The sequence below is a fragment of the Mastacembelus armatus genome, chromosome 13 (assembly GCF_900324485.2).
Source record: "Mastacembelus armatus chromosome 13, fMasArm1.2, whole genome shotgun sequence".
NCBI lineage: Eukaryota > Metazoa > Chordata > Actinopteri > Synbranchiformes > Mastacembelidae > Mastacembelus > Mastacembelus armatus.
The window spans coordinates 15,792,409-15,812,349 of record NC_046645.1 but is presented as its reverse complement, the minus strand read 5'-3'; the positions used below and the strand labels follow the sequence as shown (position 1 = coordinate 15,812,349).

Below are 19,941 nucleotides of genomic sequence, written 5' to 3'. Positions count from 1 at the left end.
TTTTATGAGTTAGCAGCTTGATGGCAGAACAAGGTATACAAATACTATGCTTCAGAAAAAGTGTACAATGTGAATGTGAGAGTTAGATTTTGAATTTGACGGCTACACCAGGTCCAATCCGTCAACCTAACCATAACCATAACCTTTACTTTAGTCTAAGTGGAACAAGTTAGGTATATGAACTGCAGTTCAGCATAAATATTGCACAGCATTTTCAAAGCACGTTACAGTATTTGTGCATGTTACAATGTTAACCTCTTAATAAAAGCATTACAACCCTAGTGTCACATAGTGTTGCAAACTGAGTTGAGTACAGTGTGAGTTTAAATTTATGTTTAGACTTAAACAGTGCATGTAGAGACTGACGGACAATTGTTTCCCCCTTACTGTAGTTGTGTGCACTTGCTGCTGAGCCGGTTCAGTACTACAAACCCACAGATTCCTGTATACTCAACCCCTCTCTTACTCATCTCAGCTGCTGCAATGGCTTGAATGCTGAGAGACCAGGGAGCTTCTTGTTATCCTGTTCGCATTTGGATGTTATCCCTATCCTACAGTCTGTAGGTTTTAGAGAGACTCAATGCTACAATTTGGTTAAATTGCACAACTATTAGTGTCTGTTAGCCTGAATAAATTTTTTGAATGTGTGATTTCTTATATGTGCTACTGTTATGAAAGGGTACAGATTTTTGCTTCTTTACTTTTAAAGATTATGCACACATATCACCAACATTAGTAATCATCCATCCATCCATCCATCCATTAACTATACCCGCTTATTCCTAACCAGGGTCACAGGGATCTGCTGGAGCCTATCCCAGCTCTCTTTGAGTGAAAGGCAGGGGTACACCCTGGACAGGTCACCAGTCCATCACAGGGCACATTAGTTATCTTAATAAGTAAAACACTACAGCCTATATTGTTTAATTTTGTGGTTGGATAATGAAGCATATGGTTTAACTTTTACATATCCATGTTTGTGTAGTCTACATTCTGTGACCTGATATATTTAGAGATTTTAACCATGGAAAAAAAAACACATTTGAACATCCAGGCTATACAATGGATTCTCTTTTGTCAAGCTGATAGTGTTCATTAAAGGAAGCAACAACTTTAGTCTTAATGTGAAACAAAATGGTATCATTTAAACAAATGATACCAACATCATGTCAACTGAAACCAACGTTGTCATGTAGACTGCTGAGAAACAGTCTATTCCAAAGCTGGAGATTTAGTTACAAATGTCTGGGATTTTTTTTAATTAGGTTTTGAAATTCTTTGGATCAGTATCTTGGAACACAGACTGTGCCCTTATTCATTACACCCCATAAAACAGACACTCAGTAGATCACTCAGTAGTGAGCAGTAAACCTCAGATTCATTGTCATCATTTTAAGGTGTTGTGGCACACAAATGTAATTTTTGCATTCATAAAATGTAGAGAATTGTATCGTGGGATGGTTAGAGAAAAGCAATGTACATGGACAGTACTTTTTAATATTATACTATGACATTTATGAGGGAACTATATAGTGGATACATTTACTGTACACTCAGAATTTGGCTACTACAATATAATGCAAGTGTTACACACTATTTAGTACATAGGAAGGGATTTCACTGAGATTTCAGGTGTTGTTACGTTTATAAAGTTTACTCACCATTACATGTGCAGCGTGAGGTCCGGTGGAAGCGTGGTGAGACAAAGCTGACCCGTGGGGTGCTGTATGTAGCCAGGTTGTGTGAGTCCAGGATGATAGTCTGTTCACACTGTGCCCCACGACACTCCAACCCCGAGCAGTTCTTATCTAGGATAGCTGATACTCTGAGAACCTCTTCCAGCTGCCTCCGTGAAGCGCTCAGCTTCTGGGTGAGGTAGGCTGCCTTGTAGTACCCACCCCCTGCTGTTTCCACGGCAACAAGCATGTCCAGTTGTTGTGTCCCCCCTACTGGCTGCAGACTGAGAAGATGTAGAGCGTCCTGCTGCTGCGACGCAGCTGCCTGCTGCATCACCTTCAGTACATTTTTCAGGTGCAATGCTACAAAGTCTTGTGGTGCCACGCTCTCAAAGCGCACTGTCACAGCCTCCCGCAGCATCTCTGGTGTCACCTGTTCCACGTGCACACTCACAGGCACAGGGACAGCAAAGCGGCCATCACTAACGCTGGCATTCAGGAAGTACCTGCCTGCATCCAAACCACCAAGGGCGATGATCTTCCCATCACGAGGACTGATCTTAAAGAGACTGCGCTGAGCTGGGGGAGCATGACCAAAGGTCAGTGCATCGTAAGGGTCGGCATCAGTAGCGTGCAGCTGGCCAATCACACCACCAGGAAACTCATCCTCCATAGTAATGATATGAACTTCCAGAGGTAACGCCACTGGCCGGTGGAGGCTCTCCTCAATCACCCTGACTGTCAGCATGGAGGTGGAGGCCAGGCGAGGTTTCCCTGAGTCTGTCACCTGGTAGTAGGAGGGAGAAGAGTGACAGGACAAGAGAAATGACAGGCACCAATATTTGACATCACAAAATCATATTTATACTCATCGAGCATTTTGTGGTTGTTGTAGGAATTTATTCTTAAATGTACTTACTTTTAACTGCAATAGTATAACAATGGTATTGCTATGCAATAATTTCTTCAACCTTATTCTATCATTGCAGTTCTCATTAGGATAGCCTATGTAAACTTTTAATGCTGCTTAATATAAATAGTTTGGGATACCAAGTATAAAATTAAAAGAGTAACTGAAATGGTTCCTTTCACTGCTTAAATCTCTTTCATTGAACTGCACTTCTACTTCAGATAATACTTTAACTCCATTCAGTCCTTACATTTGCAGCTCTATATGTGATGATGTTCTCTACCTGTATGTGAATAACATATTCAGTTGCCAGGTCCCTCCTGAACACTTGATTGGCCACTAGTGTTCCATCTTTCTCCAGCACAAACTCTCCACCTTCGTTCCCTGACAAGATGCGGAAGTCAAAGGGTGGGCCATTGTGGGAGGAGTCCTGATCAATAACAGACAACTGCAGGATGCTGGTGCCAACTGGCTTGTTTTCCTGGGGGAGGAGACACACCATAAGCAAGATCTGCCTGATTGGGCATACATTATGCAGGGTCACTTTATGATGTTTGCTTTAGCAACATGAAGTTTATTAGTATAGCACATTTCTTACAAAAGGACAACTTAATATGTTTTACATACAAAAATAAGAAAAGCTGCAAAAACTTTAAGATGCTAATTAAAAGAATACCAAAAATGTTTAAATTAAAACACAGACAACATAGACATGAATACACAATGGGTGGGCAAGGCCAGAGCAAGTCTAATATCTTCCAAAAGTTTATCCCAGGTTTGTTGTGCACAGTAAATAAATGCTGTTTTTCCATTTTAAGTTTGTACTCAAGGAACAGGTGTGGCAAAGCCACAGATGTATTGTGGTCCTAGGGCAATGACAGATTTATAGACAAGCAGCAGTGATTTAAACTCTATTGTCTGACATACGGGAAACTAGTGCAGACATAAAACTGCTGTGATCTGTTCATTGTTCTTTGTCTTTGGGAGTAAGTTCTTTTCGCACTCTGAGAGGTGTATTTTGGCACTTCAAGAGTGAGCTGAAGCTGTCAGAGGTAGAAAAAAAAACCCCAAAAAAACAAGACACTAATATAAAGTGCTCAAGGCATGTATTAGTTTCTATAAGTTACCCTCTCTTGTTACAGACATGAACACTCAGAGTTTTGCTATTCTTAAGAGGGCAGAACGCAGACTTAGAAAAAGCTTCGAGATGAGCACTAATTCTCAGCCTTGCTTCATTTGTGCTAGTGACAGTTATCTCAATAGGCAGTTGTTCACATTTAGGTCAGGATAATTCAGACAATTCAGTTCCCTTATAGTGGCACTCTATGGGACTGTAGTCACCTGATGGCAAAGCAAAGTAAACTTAGATGTAATTTGTATTATTCTGATGGCTGCTACCACTCTTTTACCCTATTGGAAGCATTAAAATGAGAAATAGACAGGACACTAGGATTGTGCTTTTAGGAACCCCACTGATCATTTTGTCAGCTCAGATGAACAACACATAGATAAATCTAGTAGGCAAAATGATGATTGACTAAACTAGCTGCAATAATAATACTAAATAATGAAACTATGTGAGATCAGCCTGGACAGGAACTATAGCGAGGGTAATACTGGGAGTAAACAAGGCACAACCATGGGAGGGTGATTAAAAAGCATGGTTTTAAAGATTTATTTACAGCTTCAGTTTTGAATTGTTCAGTGCTATAAGCATTATACTGTAAGCAAGCTATTACCATTGGCAGAATAAATAGCTCGTCTTAATGCAGGGTATAATGGAGACCTAAAAATGGTCTTTATAAAGGAAACACAGAATAATTATAAAAAAGCCCCCTCTCTAAACCCTTGACTACTAATCACACCAATAACCACTACAGATGCATCTGTTAATTTGTTGTAGAGATTTATACAGCTGTGACGGATGGATAAGAGGCTAAAGTTGCATATGTACAGGCGCATATGTGCAGATTTTTGTGCTATGACACTTCAGTTGGGTTTATACTTACCAAATATCAATGTAGAAATGTAATATCAATCATCAGGTTTACCTGTATGACAGTAGTGAGGTTGGCTGGGGAGAAGGTGGGTGGGTTGTCATTGATATCAGAAATGTCTATGTTAACCATCACAGTGGAGGACATGGGTAGGATTCCACTATCCAAAGCTCTGATGGCCAATGAATAGCTGGGAACCTGGGAAGGACAGACACAATAGAAGATATAGACAGTAAACCATGAAAAAACAAACAAACACAACAAAACAAACAAAATAAATCATAGATGTAGCAACTGAGATTCCAACCATAGTTTTCTGAAAGCAATTTTGGCAGCTTGTTTTTTTTTTGCAATCATGGTAGCTATGATCAAAGCAGCAGCTTGTGTTGGCCTGAGGTTTCCTATTTTCACTAATGTCTGTATTCATACTAACATAAACACACCACTACCTAATCTCTCAGACTCAATATGTTTCAGTTCCCACACTGAACAGATGGTAGCCTTAAGAACCTCTTTTTTGTGGAAAATGAGACTCAGGGTGTGGAGACTATCATTGTGATTACCTTCCAGACTTTAAAACAATGTTGGACAACAACAGAGTGATGGTTACATTCATCTTAGTGCCTTTGTTTGTTTTGGTGAAAGTATTCAGTTTGTCCTGAGGGTGGCAGTAAAGGAAAGGTAATGACACATCACATCTATAGGAATTTTCCTATCTGGAGTTTGAACGTGTTCATCACACCTTTCTCTTTTTCTGTTTGTCATTTTAGATTGATCTTGGATAAAAATGGGCTTATCATTTTGTTTGACAATGAATCGTGAAGCATGGAACTGCTCTAGGCACAGGCCCAGGTTTAATAACAGCCCTATGATGTTAGCCACTGTTTCCCCAAACCTCACCAGCTAACAGTGTTATTACAGATGCAACATGCCAAAACTATGACAATAAAACCCAAATTGTAATAAAGTTCAATTAGCCCTTTCAGTCATTTTTCTAACACGGATGTTTTCCACATTTATTTTTATGATAATAACTAGAGTTGTACGTATATATATATATATATATATAGTAGCCTATGTATGATCTAGAGTAGGTACAGTGCATTCAAAAAGTATTCAGACCCCCTTCACTTTTTTCAGTTTTGTTATGTTGCAGCCTACAGTTGTTTAAATTCATTTTTTTTTCTCATTGATTTACACTCAGGACTTTGGCAGCAATTACAGCCTTGAGTCTTTTTGGGTATGATGCAACAAGCTTTGCAGACCTGGATTGGAGGATTTTCTGCCATTCCTCTTTGCAAATCCTCTCAAGCTTGGTCAGGTTGGATGGGACCGTCAGTGGACAGCCATTTTCAGGTCTCTCCAGAGATGTTCAACAGGGTTCAAGTCAGGGCTCTTGCTGGGCAATTTTAGGAAATTCACAGATTTGTCTTGGCTGTGTGCCCAGTCTGAGGTCCTTAGTGTTGAGTGACTGGTTTTCATTGAGGATATCGGTACTGTGCCTAACAATCCTGTCTCTGAGCTCTGCAGGCAGTTCCTTTGACCTGTTGGTTTGATTTTTGCTCCATTATGCTTTGCCAGCTGTGAGGCCTTCTATAGAAAGGTGTGACACTATCCAAATCATGTCCAATCAATTTAATTTATCGCTGGTGGCCTCCAATCAAGAAGTAAAAAACATCTCAGCAACAATCAAGATAAATGGGAGGCACCTGAGCTCATTTACACGTGTTGTTGTGAAGGGTCTGAATACTTCTGTCAATGTGATATTTCAGTTTTTCCTTTTTAATAAATTTACAAACATTCCTCAAATTCTGTTTTCACTTTGCTATTGTGTGGCACTGAGTGTAGATTAATGAGAAAAAAAATAAACAATTGTAGTATCAGGCTGCAACATAATAAAATTGAAAAAACCTGAAGGGGGTCTAAATACTGTATATCTCAGACTTATATCAGACAAATATAATATTTGTTGATGAAACTGACCAGAACTATGGCTTTGTCACTTCATAAAGTTAAATGGTCAACACCTAAAATTTGTATTTCACAGGTAGCTATCTACAATAGCAATAGTAGCATTTCTTCACAGTATGTTCCCAGCAGAGCAGGATGCAGTCACACTTAATGCACATATTCACTGTACTGTTGTCATTATTTGCTCACAGCTTGGCTGATATTTCTTTTAGAGAAGAGAAATAATTACTAATTATTAATTAATAATTACATTTCTTATTTCCTGTGTTTTGAAAAACTGAATGTAGCCTAAGTTATCTAGACTAGTAAAATTATGCTCACAGACTGACAGCACATACAAAGAGGAAACTGAGCAGCAGAACAGTAAGATGAGGAGAACAGGTATGTGTTCAAACTACTTGTGGTAAATTGTGTGGAAAATATGCAATCATGCATTACTTTAAATTATACAGTATGTGTTAATTTCTGCTTTTGCATCTGTCCAAAGGAGTTGTTGCCTCATGTTTTTTGACAATGTGACAAAGTGAATCAGGTCTAGCATTGATGAACAGAGAATCAGTTGAATCTCCAGCACCCCACAGCTGTGCAGAGCTTTTTAGTGAGTTTCAGCTCATTGGCTGGTGTCCGGACCACAACTTTAATGATTTGATTCACTCCCACTGCTCTTATGGTGTTGTTTGTGCTTGCAGCATAAGATGCTTTCAGAGTAAAAGCTCAAAACAGCAACTGTACACTGCCTGTTCAGCAGCAAAAGGAAGAGAGACATGAGCACAATGGAGTATTTAGCAGCTAAGGAGCTAGAGACTTCTTTCAGGGGCTGGTAGAGACCAATGCCAGGATTGAAAGAGAGTGATTTTTTTAACACCTCTCGTGATGCCCTGGAACTGTATGGAACTGTGAGCAGTTTTCTAATCACATAACCTATATCAATTTTCAAGGTGACCATATGTTAGCGTGTTTACAGCTTGTAAATGTACTGGTCCCCAAGTGGGCAAGAAAATCACTTATTATAGGAACATCCAGCAGGACCTATAGGGCTGTGAGATGTTCATTGAGAGTTGGTCACAGCAGGAAGCAGGAACGCTGACAGCTAATATTGCTAATCTGTAATTTAACTTCTCTATATATTGTGCAACTTGATTAGGGTGTAATTTGTGAAAAGCTTTTAGCTGGCATAACGGGACACATGAAGTATATATTGATTTAATTACATAGCAGGCGTAAGAGGTAATAATGAAGTATAATTTCTTCCCATAATCACTTAAAAAAATGTCAGACAAAAGAGCTCGGGCTGGCTATAAAAAGCTGCTTTATTTCTTTTTCTGATTCCTTCGAACTGTGATCTGAGATGAGACTTACTGGATTGATAGATTGATTTTCATATTACAGAACAAACATAATGCTGCTGTATGTGCTTGTGTGAAGGAGAATGTTTGAGTTCTAACACACTCTCTCTCACACACACACACACACGCACACACACACACACACACACACACTCTTACTCACACTTGTTCTGCTGGCATGCTGCTCAGTCTTCCCTAAACCTGCTGCAGGATATTTTTCTGTTTCTCCTCATTGCTTTTTAATAAAGAGCTAAAGCAGCAATGCTGCAGAAAAATGCAACAGCAACAACAAAACAATGTTCTGCTTCTTGGGACATGTGAAAAAATGAACATTGGTAGTAAACAACTATGACCTGCTTAGCAGAGAAAGAGAGAGAGAGAGACCACTTTAGAAAATAGAAGAGCTTGTATGGAAATGAGAGGTGGATACATATGTAACCCCCAACCCCAAACACACACACATACGTGCACACATACCTAAGTATCAAAGCAAAAACACATGGAAAGAAACAGCAGCATTGCACACACACACACACACACACACACAGAGACATACATATGCACACATACACACTGCTGCTCTGTGTGATAACCCCAAACACACTTTCATCAGCCAAAAGCTTTGATCCCCCACACGTCCCTGTACTTCTTTCTGAGCACGCTCAGGCGGCTCATCGACTGCACTCATGAATACTTTATGATAGGAATATGAACATTTCTGAAGTTTTCAAGCACTGCAGAGAGGAAGAAGATGGTGATGGTGGGATGGGAGGAGGGGGCATGGCAGGCAGGGGGGAGGCAGACAGGAGTGTTCATTGCTTCCATCATTTTTTTCCTGCTGCAAATTAAAACGCTTATATGCAGAGATGCTTTGTGCATGTGCTTCCTGTTCAAGTGTGATTAGTTGCCATCTGGTCAGGGATCTAGCTCATAACAAACCATCTCCCAGTGAATTCATCAGCTGCCAACCGGCTCCTTCTTTACATTAAAGATAGCTGACCATGAGAGTTCACAGTCTGCAGTCTGCATCATGCCAAAAAAGATGACTTGATTACACAATCCAGTATTTACAAGTGTTTTCTGTAGTTTAAAAACAGAACAATGAGTTTGCACTATATAAACCATCAACACCATGTCAGTTTCAGGAGTCTCCCAGGTAAACATTTGTGCATATCATGACTTCACTTAAATATTCATCTCCAGTATTTTGAGCAATTGCTAATTTAAAAAATAATAATTTAATATACAGATTTCATTATATGTGGCTTTACATATTTTCTGCCTCTCAATACACATTTTTGATTCTAGCCATCGAGCTTAAGTCTGTAGCATTCTATTGAACATGAAGTCCGTGTGAAGCCTCTCTAAACATATTCCTAGACTAAAGTGTGTGTGTGTGTGTGTATGTGTGTGAGTGAGTGTCCTCACCATCTCCCGATCCAGAGGCTTGTTGACCTTGATGACTCCACTGAGTGGGTCAATGAAGAACTGGTTGTCACGGTCTCCACTGATGATGGAGTAGAGGATGGCTCCATTCAGTTTACTGTCCAAATCTTCTGCTACCAGCTGTGAACACACAAACACATACAAAGGCAGGATGAGTCAGTATTTTAATTCAAATGAAAATGTGACAGTCACATATTTTGACTATTTGTCCCGGTCTTACACATTCATAACAACATAAAAATGCTAATTCAATAAAATATTTTTATTTATATGTTACCATTTCCCAATAAACTGTACAAATAATGAGGCTTCTCTGTTCCAAATGTGTGCTCTGCTAACCTGTCAGCACACACAAGTTTCTGACGTTCACATGTGATGACAACGCTTCAATCCTTGAAGATTACAGTTATCTTGGTATGACTTGATCCAAACCTTACCAACCCAAACACATGTTTTGAGGTGATTGGAATAGTATGTGTTCTCAGGTTAAAATACAATCTCACAGCAAGCTAGACCAGGCTAGAGTACATTTTCTTAAATAAGACTGAACAGACTTCAGCAGAAAGTGAAATATTCTGGTAGTTTAAAGTGATGCTGTAAAACATCAAAGGAAAAATGTGTTGAGGAGTTCTTTGCTTTGATATGTTAAATATGGAGAAACACAAGGACTGAGTAAGAGGTGAATTGATAAACAATTCACAACTAAATATATTTTACAGCTATTACATCTTATTTCAATGCCTATTTACTCTGCTTTGTACCAACGACTATGAAATTTTAAACACATATTATGAAAGTACTATTTTCTTTGCACTGTACCTGACTATCTTCCAAAGCATGCTGTACTGTTGTTGACTTTTGAAGCTAAAGTCTTCTGTGAAAAACATCCTCATAGGTAATCTGTGCAAGCAACTTATTAAAGCAATATTACATTTATTGCTAGTCATTTTGACGGGACCAAAGGAAAAAGCCAGGCAGCATAAGGAGTAATGGACATCGTGTAAAAAGACAGATATGGGCTGTTTATTTACCTATATTTCATAAATAGAAAAAAAATACAATTGTGTTCTGTATTATAAAATAACAGTTACCACCCATTTGTCCATATATTATTCTAAATTCAATTACACACACTTCTCTTTTATTCTTGAAACTGGTGGAGGAGTGATACAAGATTAAGGCTTTGTCACAGGGTTGACAGTGAAACTGGACAAGCTGGGAAGCGGTTGCTCACAGAGAAATCAGTTGTTCAGATGTGGAAATATCCCACAGGTAAGACTCTAGTCAGAGCAGCTTACAATATACTCCCCCAGCCAAAGAATCTGGACCAGTAGCTTGGTAACTAAAAGAGGCTGGCAATACCCCAAAAGAAAAGGGGATTAAAGGTGCAAAACTCTAGGGAATGGTCATTCCGTATGACTGGACATCCACTCTAGCCATTATTACAATAACAATCTCATAAAAAGAGATTACTTAAAAGGTGTTTATCATCACTTATCAACCGGGTTTGGGTAGAGTTCTGTACGTCACAAGGTCTGCCAATCAGCAGCTGCAACCACATCCCATCCACTATGGACCACGCCCTAGATTGGACCAGCCTTTGACTCTCTCTGCCAATCAACAGTCCACGTTACTCTATTTGCACACCTGTACTTAAATAGCTGTGTAACAATGCATCAGGATGGCCATACCTTAACATGTGCAGTTCACCTTGCTGCTCTGAGCACTTGTGAATTCTGTAACTTGTTTACTTATTTATTTTGCATTGACAACCTTCTTCACTCTTTTTGACATTGTAGTGAGTCTAACTAGTGTGTACCAGGTTGAGTTTCACTATATTTGCTTAATTCTGTATTTGGACACACACTCATCCATTCTGAGTTTCTTTATGGTTGACTGAAGTTAAGAGCTGTGTCTCTTCTCCCTTTATTAGTTTTGGTTTAGCTCAAGTTACTGTTTTTACTGTTTTTTTTGTTTTTGCAATTAAATGTGTACTCACCATTTTACATCTTGGTCTTATGTTACTTTATAATCCCTAGACAAACAAGTTGTAACAAATGGTAACTCAGTTTGCCAACATTTGGGTTTAAAATTATTATAGAATCACACAAAGTCATTTTTACTCTCAGATTGAAGAAATCTTAAACATATGGTTCTTTACACCAATGAACTGTATACTGCACTACCATCTACTAAAAAGCTGGACCATATACAAGCTGTCTCATATAAAACCATCCCTTTGCAAAGATTCCTTTGCAAGTCTCACTAATATTTCAAGGCACCTACTGAAAAGATCCATTTCAATCATGATAAGCTGTTAGTTTCACACAAACACACAGTAACAAATGAAAAGATAATGCACTAGCTAACAAAATATAGATCCAAAGCACTTTTATTGGAACAAGAAGCCTAATGATGATTTTGCTATAGCCAATATAAGGATATCTTGTACATGAACTAAAGAGAAGCTCGTGGAGTGTCCAAATTGGAAATATTCATCCTCTGTGGGTCAGGAATTTGCTCAGTAAATGTCAATGCAAGCTGCACATCAGGTTTTGATATTTCTTGTGTAAAGGTGGCAACTTTAGTGAGACTAAAGAAAAGGTCACACGGTCCCTAAAGACATGATTCAGAGCAACTTTAAATCCAAAAATCCAGTCATTATACATGTGGTGATTAAGGGAATATTTAACATGACAGTGGCATTAAAGAAAAATTCAGGGGTAACTTGAAATATTGATAAATCATCTTTTCTGCCCTATGTATATCTGTCAACTTCACTTTTGGACCACTTACAAGCTCAGTCTGTGCATACAGGTAAAACTGAACTTGGTACCTACCTGGACTACAGATTCTCCAATGGTGGCATCCTCTGACACCACTGCAGTGTAGACATCACGGCTAAACATGGGTGCGTTGTCATTGACATCTGTCAGATTTATGTTCACTGTAGTAATGGCACTCAGTGGTGGTGTGCCACCATCACGAGCCTCCACTGTCAGGAAGTAGTCCCTGCAGGTCTCGTAGTCCAAAGCCTGAGCAACTACAATGGCACCTGAGTAAAGTGAAGAGAGAGGGAATTAATGCTCTGGTGATTATCTATACTTTAATTACTGTCAATAACAGTAATTAAAATAGCCAAGACTAAATGCTACCTACTAACAAGAAGTCTGTGTGCATCAAAGCCTGATATATCTTTTTCCTCTGTGCCACTGAGCTCCATTGCTGTTCAAAAACGTTTCAATCACCTCAGTGAGACACAGTGCTATACTGGGTGACATGCGCCTTTGTTACCAGAAACGATCACATAGACACACCTGCTGACACAAATACTAAAGCACCAAGGATCGATTAATCTGCAAATACATTATTACCTCCTGTGAGCTTCAGATAAATGCACAGAGAATGTTTTTGTTGAGATGAATAATGAATGATAATCCTCATCCCTAAATTCCAATCAGCATTAAGCTCCTTCAACAGTTGCTGACCCAAGGAGAGGACCAGCACAGACCTGAACAATCAGCCACGCAGTCATGTGTGCAACACAGCCCCTGTTCTTTTCTGTGTTCATTAGCCATTCCAGACATTTCTTTTATGTACTGTACATTGGTTTGGAATACTTTAATGGATGGGTATTTGTTAAAATTAAGCCAGTCATTTTATGGTCCTTTCTTTATTCAGATTCTGAATTCTCCATGGACCATGATGTTTGCAGATGACATTGTCATCTGTAGTGAGAGGAAAATCTGTAGTGGAGGAAAATCTAGAAAGGTGGAGGTTTGCTCTGGAAAGGAGAGGAATGAAGGTTAGCTGCAGTAAAACAGAGTACATGTGTGTAAATGAGAGGGACTCAAGTAGAACGGTCAGGTTACAGGGAGTAGAGGTGAAGAAGGTGGAGGATTTTAAGTACCTAGGGTCAACAGTCCAGAGTAATGTAGAGTGTGGAAATGAAGTGAAGAGACGTGAGCAAGCAGGTTGGAACTGGTGGAGGAAAGTGTCAGGTGTGATGTGTGACAAAAGAGTGTCAGCAAGAATGAAAGGAAAGGTGGACAAGACAGTGGTGAGACCAGCAATGTTGTCTGGTTTAGAGACAGTGGCACTGAGAAAAAGACAGGAGGCAGAGCTGGAGGTAGCAGAGCTGAAGATGTTGAGGTTCTCTCTGGGAGTGACGAGGATGGATAGGATCAGGAATGAGGACATCAGAGGGACAGCTCATGTTAGATGTTTTGGAGAAAAAGCCAGGGAAGCCAGATTGAGATGGTTTGGACATGTTCAGAGGAGGGACAGTGAATACATTGGTAAAAGGATGCTGAGGTTAGAGCTGCCAGGAAGGAAGCCTAGAGGAAGACCAAAGAGGAGGTTCTTGGATGTAGTGAAGGAGGACATGAGGATAGTTGGTGTGGGTGAGGAGGATACAGAGGATAGGGTTAAATGGAGGCAGATGATTCGCTGTGGCGACCCCTGAAGGGAGCAGCCGAAAGGAGAAGAAGAAGATTTTATGGTCCTTTCTTTATTGTACTCTGTCGCTGTCAGCCTACTAGTTTTGTAGCACTACTTAGCTTTGAGAGCTGAGATCCAAAGTGCAGCAGTCAGTTGTGTATCCACTGAAAATTTATTTTGGCACAGCAGTGCAACTAATTCTAAGTTGAGACACAGAGAATGGCAAAATACACCAAACTCCTGTGCTTACAAATCTGTTGTTGCTCCTCTTTCTCTTACATCCTAGCCTAAAGAGCAATGTAAAAAATGCTAATTAGCTGTAGTGGGGACAAGGTGACCAGAAGTATGTTAGTAGTTATCATACCATACCCTCCACACTGAACATATTTTCTCTGTGACTCAACTCATCCCCAGACAGCTTGCAGTGTTTGTGTGTGACAGTCCCAAGGGAAGCAAGCAAAGAGACTCACCGGTGAGTGGGTGGATGTGGAACTTCCCATGTTCATTGCCTGATCGGATACTATAGGTGATCTCAGCATTGGTCCCGATGTCCTTGCTGGCAGCATAAACTCTAAGAACCTCAGTTCCCATTCCCACGTCCTCTGGCACTGTTGCCAGCTGATCACGTCGCTCAAACACGGGTGGGTTGTCATTGATGTCCAGCACAGTAATTGTAACATTAACCAGTGAGGAGAGAGACAGCGGTGAACCCTGGTCAGAAGCACGGACTGTTATCTGATAAGCTGGCTGGACCTCACGGTCGAGAACACGCTCCAGGACCACAATGCCGGAGGATTTATCTATGGAGAAGGAACCTCCTGCAGAGTCTGCCAGGGAGTAGACCACCATGCGCCCGAGACCTGATGCACAGCCAGAAGTGAAGTGAGTGAAGTGAACCAGAAGAAATGTCAGCCATCAAAGGCTTAAAGGCTTGAAACAAAATGATTTTTGTATTGCTGATCTCTCTATTCCAGTGATGACTGTTTCTGAGTAATTTTATAACTTTTTGAAACAGATAATAGTAACAAATAACAGCAAATAAGAGTAATAGCAGTAGTACCTTCATCAGGGTCTATAGCCTGGATGCGAGTGAGCAGGGCTTTGGTGGCAGTGTCTTCATACACACTGGCAGTGTACTGAGACAGGGTGAAGATAGGGGGGTTGTCATTCACATCAGTCACTGCCAGCTGCACCTCAGCACGGCACCACCGCCCACCACCATCAGTTGCCTGGGCAACCAGCCGGTAGTTGGGTGTCACCTCACGGTCCAGAAGCACAGATGACTTGATCTCCCCTGGACAGGTTAGAAATAACATGTCAAACAGTAAGCTCTGGAGCCAAATGGGGACATGTAAATGTGTCACACAAGCCCAACAGTGCGAGCTGGTCCCCTGGCCCCAATTTATTGCTGCATTTCATTCCCTACCAGATTAATTCAAGTTGTAGTATAGCACATTTGGAAAAATAAGGATATGTAATAAGTTGTGTACTAAAAGAAATGTATTGTTGATGCATGCTCTCAAAGCCACACTATGTTCATACCAGTGTCTGGGTCCATGCTGAAGTCCTGGGATCCTGGTCCATGTAAGGAGTACTGGATCCAGGCACTAACACCCACATCTGCATCTGTAGCTCCAACCCTTAGTAGCACACTGTTGACTGGGAGGTCCTCTGGAATGGAAGCAGTGTACGCAGCCTGCAAACATGCACCCAACACACACACACATTCAGCAAAGAAATAGGCAACAATTGGTCAGATAAAATGAGGCATGGCTACATTTACTGTTAGCTAAATCAAACAGAAGTGGTAGGTTTACAACTTACCCAAACCTAACAGTCACTGTGCTTGCATCAGTGCTAAAAAAAGAGCAACATAAGGTTTTTTCCCTCACCTGGTCACAAATGGGGTTGTTGTCATTGGTGTCTATCACTGTCACCTTGACTGTTGCCTGGGAAACGAAGAGTCCATCACTAGCTGTAACATTGATGATGTAGAGGCTGCGTTCCTCCCTATCCAGCGGCCCCTTCACATACATCTTCCACTCACCCTGAACCAGACCCAGTGCAAACACACCGCGATAGTTTCCACCTGGACACAGAGAGACACATTCAGATTTTAGACAGGTGGGCCTATATGGAGTTTTTCACTGATTTCCAGACTACTCTAAAATATATTTAGATGTAATCTTACTTAAGAGTCACAATTTTAGTCAGAAACTAAAGTTAGTATTGTCCTCTCATCACCAAACTTAATTCTATTTTCAAATTTTAAGCTAAGTAACAGACAGTATTAAATTTATTTATGAATTTTGAATAAACTTTAAAATTTGTAACTTGTCATTTCTGACCTGAATGTTTTTTTCATCCTGCTGTCTGTTGTTTTGGTGACAGAAAAATATCTGATTGTGATAATGTGAGGTTTATCTGTTGTCTTTATGTAATTAAAAGCAACTGACACACCTTTATCCCCCTCTATGCACAATGTAATTGTCTGCTGTCAGATTGATGCTGCCTGAAAAAGTGAAAAGCTCAGTTTGTTTAGACAGACTCTCACAAAGTCTGTTCAGATTCTTAGTTGTCCAATGCACATGAAAGAAGATGAGATTCAACAGAGCAGCATATTAAATGTGAGATGATGCTGCTTATCCATGTGGGAAAACTGCAGAAGGAGAAATTAACAGCATTAAGGGTAAATGACCCAGAATCTGAGAAACCACTATAATATAAACAAGTAAGAAGATAACAAATAATAGTATGATAATATGAAAAGCAATATATTATTTATATATTGCCTTAAAATAAACTTAGTTTTAATATAAATACTCAGCAGCAGTTATGGTAGTTGCGTGTATAATATTAATGAGAATTCAGTACTTTTGTTCACAGTCAGATCCTGTATTAATGGTGACATTCAGTAAGTGGGTTCTGCATTTCTTCCATTTATTCTAAGCTGTGAGAATGACCAAAAACTGCTACTGCAAACCTGGTAGAATTAACACTTGAATACCAGCCATTTTTAACATAAAAAAATCAGTGTTAACCTTAGGTTTAGCTGGCTAAACAACAATCGCGCCTCAAACTTGCCCCAGAATCTTAACAACTCTGTGTTGAGGAGGAAAAATCCTGGTGAGTGCTTTCCACTGCACCACAGCAAACTAAACTTGTTTACCTGAGGCTTGTTTGAGGAGTGCTAGACTCAAACCACAGTAAGAACCAGTCACCTCAGCACTTTTCAGTTTATGTTACTGCTGACATGAGAGCAGAACATGACCATTTCTGGCTGATTAGACATATTTTTATTTAAGAATGTCACCACTAGTGATCATCAGTTTGCCAGTGGAAACCTTGTAATTTGAAGCAGCAAACACAGGAATGGTTCAGTTTGCATCAGCAATAATTTAACATAGCTCGAAAATGGAATAAATGTGATGAATAAAGTAATAGTATCTGATCTAAAATAAGAAAAAATAAGACTGATTTTGTGAAAGTACATATGAGTGTCAACTCCACGATGCCAGACCCCCCCGGCCTGTTTGATGGCCATGTCTGGCCCATGTATTTGAAACACAAGAACATCAGCAGAAGCTACAAAAGTACTGGGAGATGAGAACACAGAAACTTTTAGAAAACAGAGCTTTTCCCCTAGTTTCCAGCACAAGAGATACAATTTAAAGAGCTGAAACCAGAGCTAGCTGAAGGAGTAGCCAAAGTATTGGTTGTGACCGCTCTGTTACCTAGCACAGTCATGTGGTGTGGGTCAACCCTGCTGTGAGGCTGTGGTGGAAGCACATGGCACAGCACAGCTAAAGCAGACCAGCCTAGGATAATGGAAAAACCCTATGCAAGTAGCTGGTGCCCTTAAAACCTGCAAATGTAGAAGATTTTCAGTACACAGTGGGACACACTGAGCTAATGAGGTCATCCTGTTGCTCACATAAATACATGGCTTTACAAAGTCCAAATGCTCTGTTGGTTTTGTTTTACTTTTACATTTTGTAGAAATGGGTAGGATCAACAGATACAGGAGCTCAACAGCATCAGTGAAGTGATTACAATGAGTTACAGAGTCATGTACTACCCCTGCTTCAGAAAACAAAGGCATAAAATGATATTATTCTTTTTCAATTTTTAAGAGTTTTTCTGTGATTTATGGGAATAAATTGATCTCAAAATCCCTGGTAAAGGAAAATATATTTAGACATGATTTATGTTGATTAGAGGAGTTTACATTATAATAAGATATTCAAACTGCTGTCACGCTGCTGTGGAGCTGCTGTTGATCACAGTGCTGCAGGCAGATGTCTGTATTCTCAGTGGGACTGGACGTCTGGTAATATTTCTTCAAACTGATGGAGAAACATAGACAACTATCTAATATACAGAGTCTCTGCATAATAAATGCACAGAGACAAATTGAATTGACAAACTAGTCCACAAAATAAAAAAGTGCAGTGTTTGTTAAAGGCCTTCAGTATTTTCCCATTATACAACAGACAGACATACTATACTGTAGCCTGAAAAAATTATTATATTTCTGGTTTGTTTTATGGAGTGTGTAGTAAATGGACTGTTAACTTAGACAAGCTGAATTTACAAAAAAAAAAAAAAAAAGGCAAATCATTGCCCTTAAAAATGTAGGTAATAAGTGATAGAGAAATTAATCTATTTTAGCTAAACTGACTAGAATAAAGCTCAGGTGTCTTCATTTATTTTTATTGATAAATACAAATGCAGTGTATTATTCAAATTTTATTTCAAATGACATAATAGCAACAAAACACAAAATGAGGCCACATCCTCATTCACAATTATAGTTGGTATACCATTTTCATCCTAGAAAATATTTTCTGACATTGTCACCAAGATTGTTTCATTTTTATGCCTATAAAATGCTCTGTTTTGTACTAAATCACTATGCAAGTTGCACATTTTCAGTGCAAACCTTTTGTATCCACATTGTAAAATAAAATTGTTGAATTGTTATTGAAGAACATCTGATTGTGACCAGTAAAGTTGAGTCAAAATCAAAGCTAAGATCAAAGGTTGGCATTTGCAATATTGATGAGGGAGTGTGGTCCAGGCTAAAAACTGGTGTATTTAAGTTGGTTCAACTTAAAGACAAAATGAAAACACTGATCCCTTCATAACAGTACAATATACAAAGACTGATTAATTAATGATCCAAGTTCAAAGAGGTAAATGGAACAGGCAGACAATAGGAATGGTTATAGCATAACAGCAGTAAGATAATGTGAAGTGGGAGAGGTAGAAAGGGAAGGTGTCAAAAGCCTATGAGCTATCTGAGAAGATTGTAATACAGTACAGTAATATAGGACTTTCTCTGACATTCTAACTACTTTAAAGATTTCTTGTTATAAAACAAGAAAAATGTAGCTGTCCCACAGTAACTATCCACCAGGTTTACGGGACAGGAAAAGACATGCTTCTTATCTACAGCGTCTCCATTCCATAATTTGTCCATTAGAGAGAACTAATATAAATGAAGTCACATCAAGTATAGAAACTGACTCAAAATTCAGTACTGGTGGATCTAGTTTCTAACTCATCATCATTATCTCTAAAATGAGGACAAATAGCAGATATACCAAAATTCCTGATTTCCATCAAAGTGGAAATCACCAGAGAAATTGCAGAGCCCATAATAAATCCTAGACAAAAATCTAATTTTGTGTAACGTAAGAAGCTGATTGCAAAATTTAAATCACATATCTTCCTTTCTGTCTAGCTATATTAGTATCACTATAAATAAAAATGAAACAATCTTTTTACAGCAAGAAGCCATGTTTCTCTATGTACTTCTCTTGATTTGCTGCTGCTCTTTTATATTGACTAACAACAAATGGTTCTATCTTGGAAGTGAAAAAAGTCATCATTGACAGCTCATTTGTTTTGTTTTTTCTTGCGTTTCTGTCACCTATATTTTGTCCTTCTCTCCCTGCATTGTATCAGCAGCTCATTCCTCCCCACCTCCTTCCTCGTCAGCTTGAAGGTCACATCACTCACTTGCCTGTCATTCACTCAATATAATGCCATTAGGGAAAAGATTTCCTTCCTATTAAGAGTCCGTCATTAGCTCTCTGTCTCCTGTTCACATGGTAAGTCCTCTGTCTTAGTCTCCTAGGGAGTCTTAACTT

The 19,941-nt window shown here is 39.4% G+C and overlaps 1 protein-coding gene across 3 annotated transcripts in view; it reads right to left on the bottom strand.

Annotated features, from left to right (window-relative positions):
- fat3a (FAT atypical cadherin 3a) overlaps nucleotides 1-19,941 on the bottom strand; it is a 165,108-nt gene that overhangs the window by 18,109 nt on the left and 127,058 nt on the right. For all 3 annotated transcript variants that reach the window (XM_026296673.1, XM_026296681.1, XM_026296690.1), the window contains exons 12-20: nucleotides 15,679-15,875; nucleotides 15,329-15,482; nucleotides 14,847-15,080; nucleotides 14,257-14,646; nucleotides 12,187-12,401; nucleotides 9,329-9,466; nucleotides 4,638-4,781; nucleotides 2,870-3,067; nucleotides 1,662-2,463 (exon numbers count right to left, since the gene is read on the bottom strand). In XM_026296673.1, coding sequence (XP_026152458.1) covers nucleotides 1,662-2,463; nucleotides 2,870-3,067; nucleotides 4,638-4,781; nucleotides 9,329-9,466; nucleotides 12,187-12,401; nucleotides 14,257-14,646; nucleotides 14,847-15,080; nucleotides 15,329-15,482; nucleotides 15,679-15,875 — 2,472 coding nt within the window. The remainder of the gene's footprint in view (nucleotides 1-1,661; nucleotides 2,464-2,869; nucleotides 3,068-4,637; nucleotides 4,782-9,328; nucleotides 9,467-12,186; nucleotides 12,402-14,256; nucleotides 14,647-14,846; nucleotides 15,081-15,328; nucleotides 15,483-15,678; nucleotides 15,876-19,941) is intronic.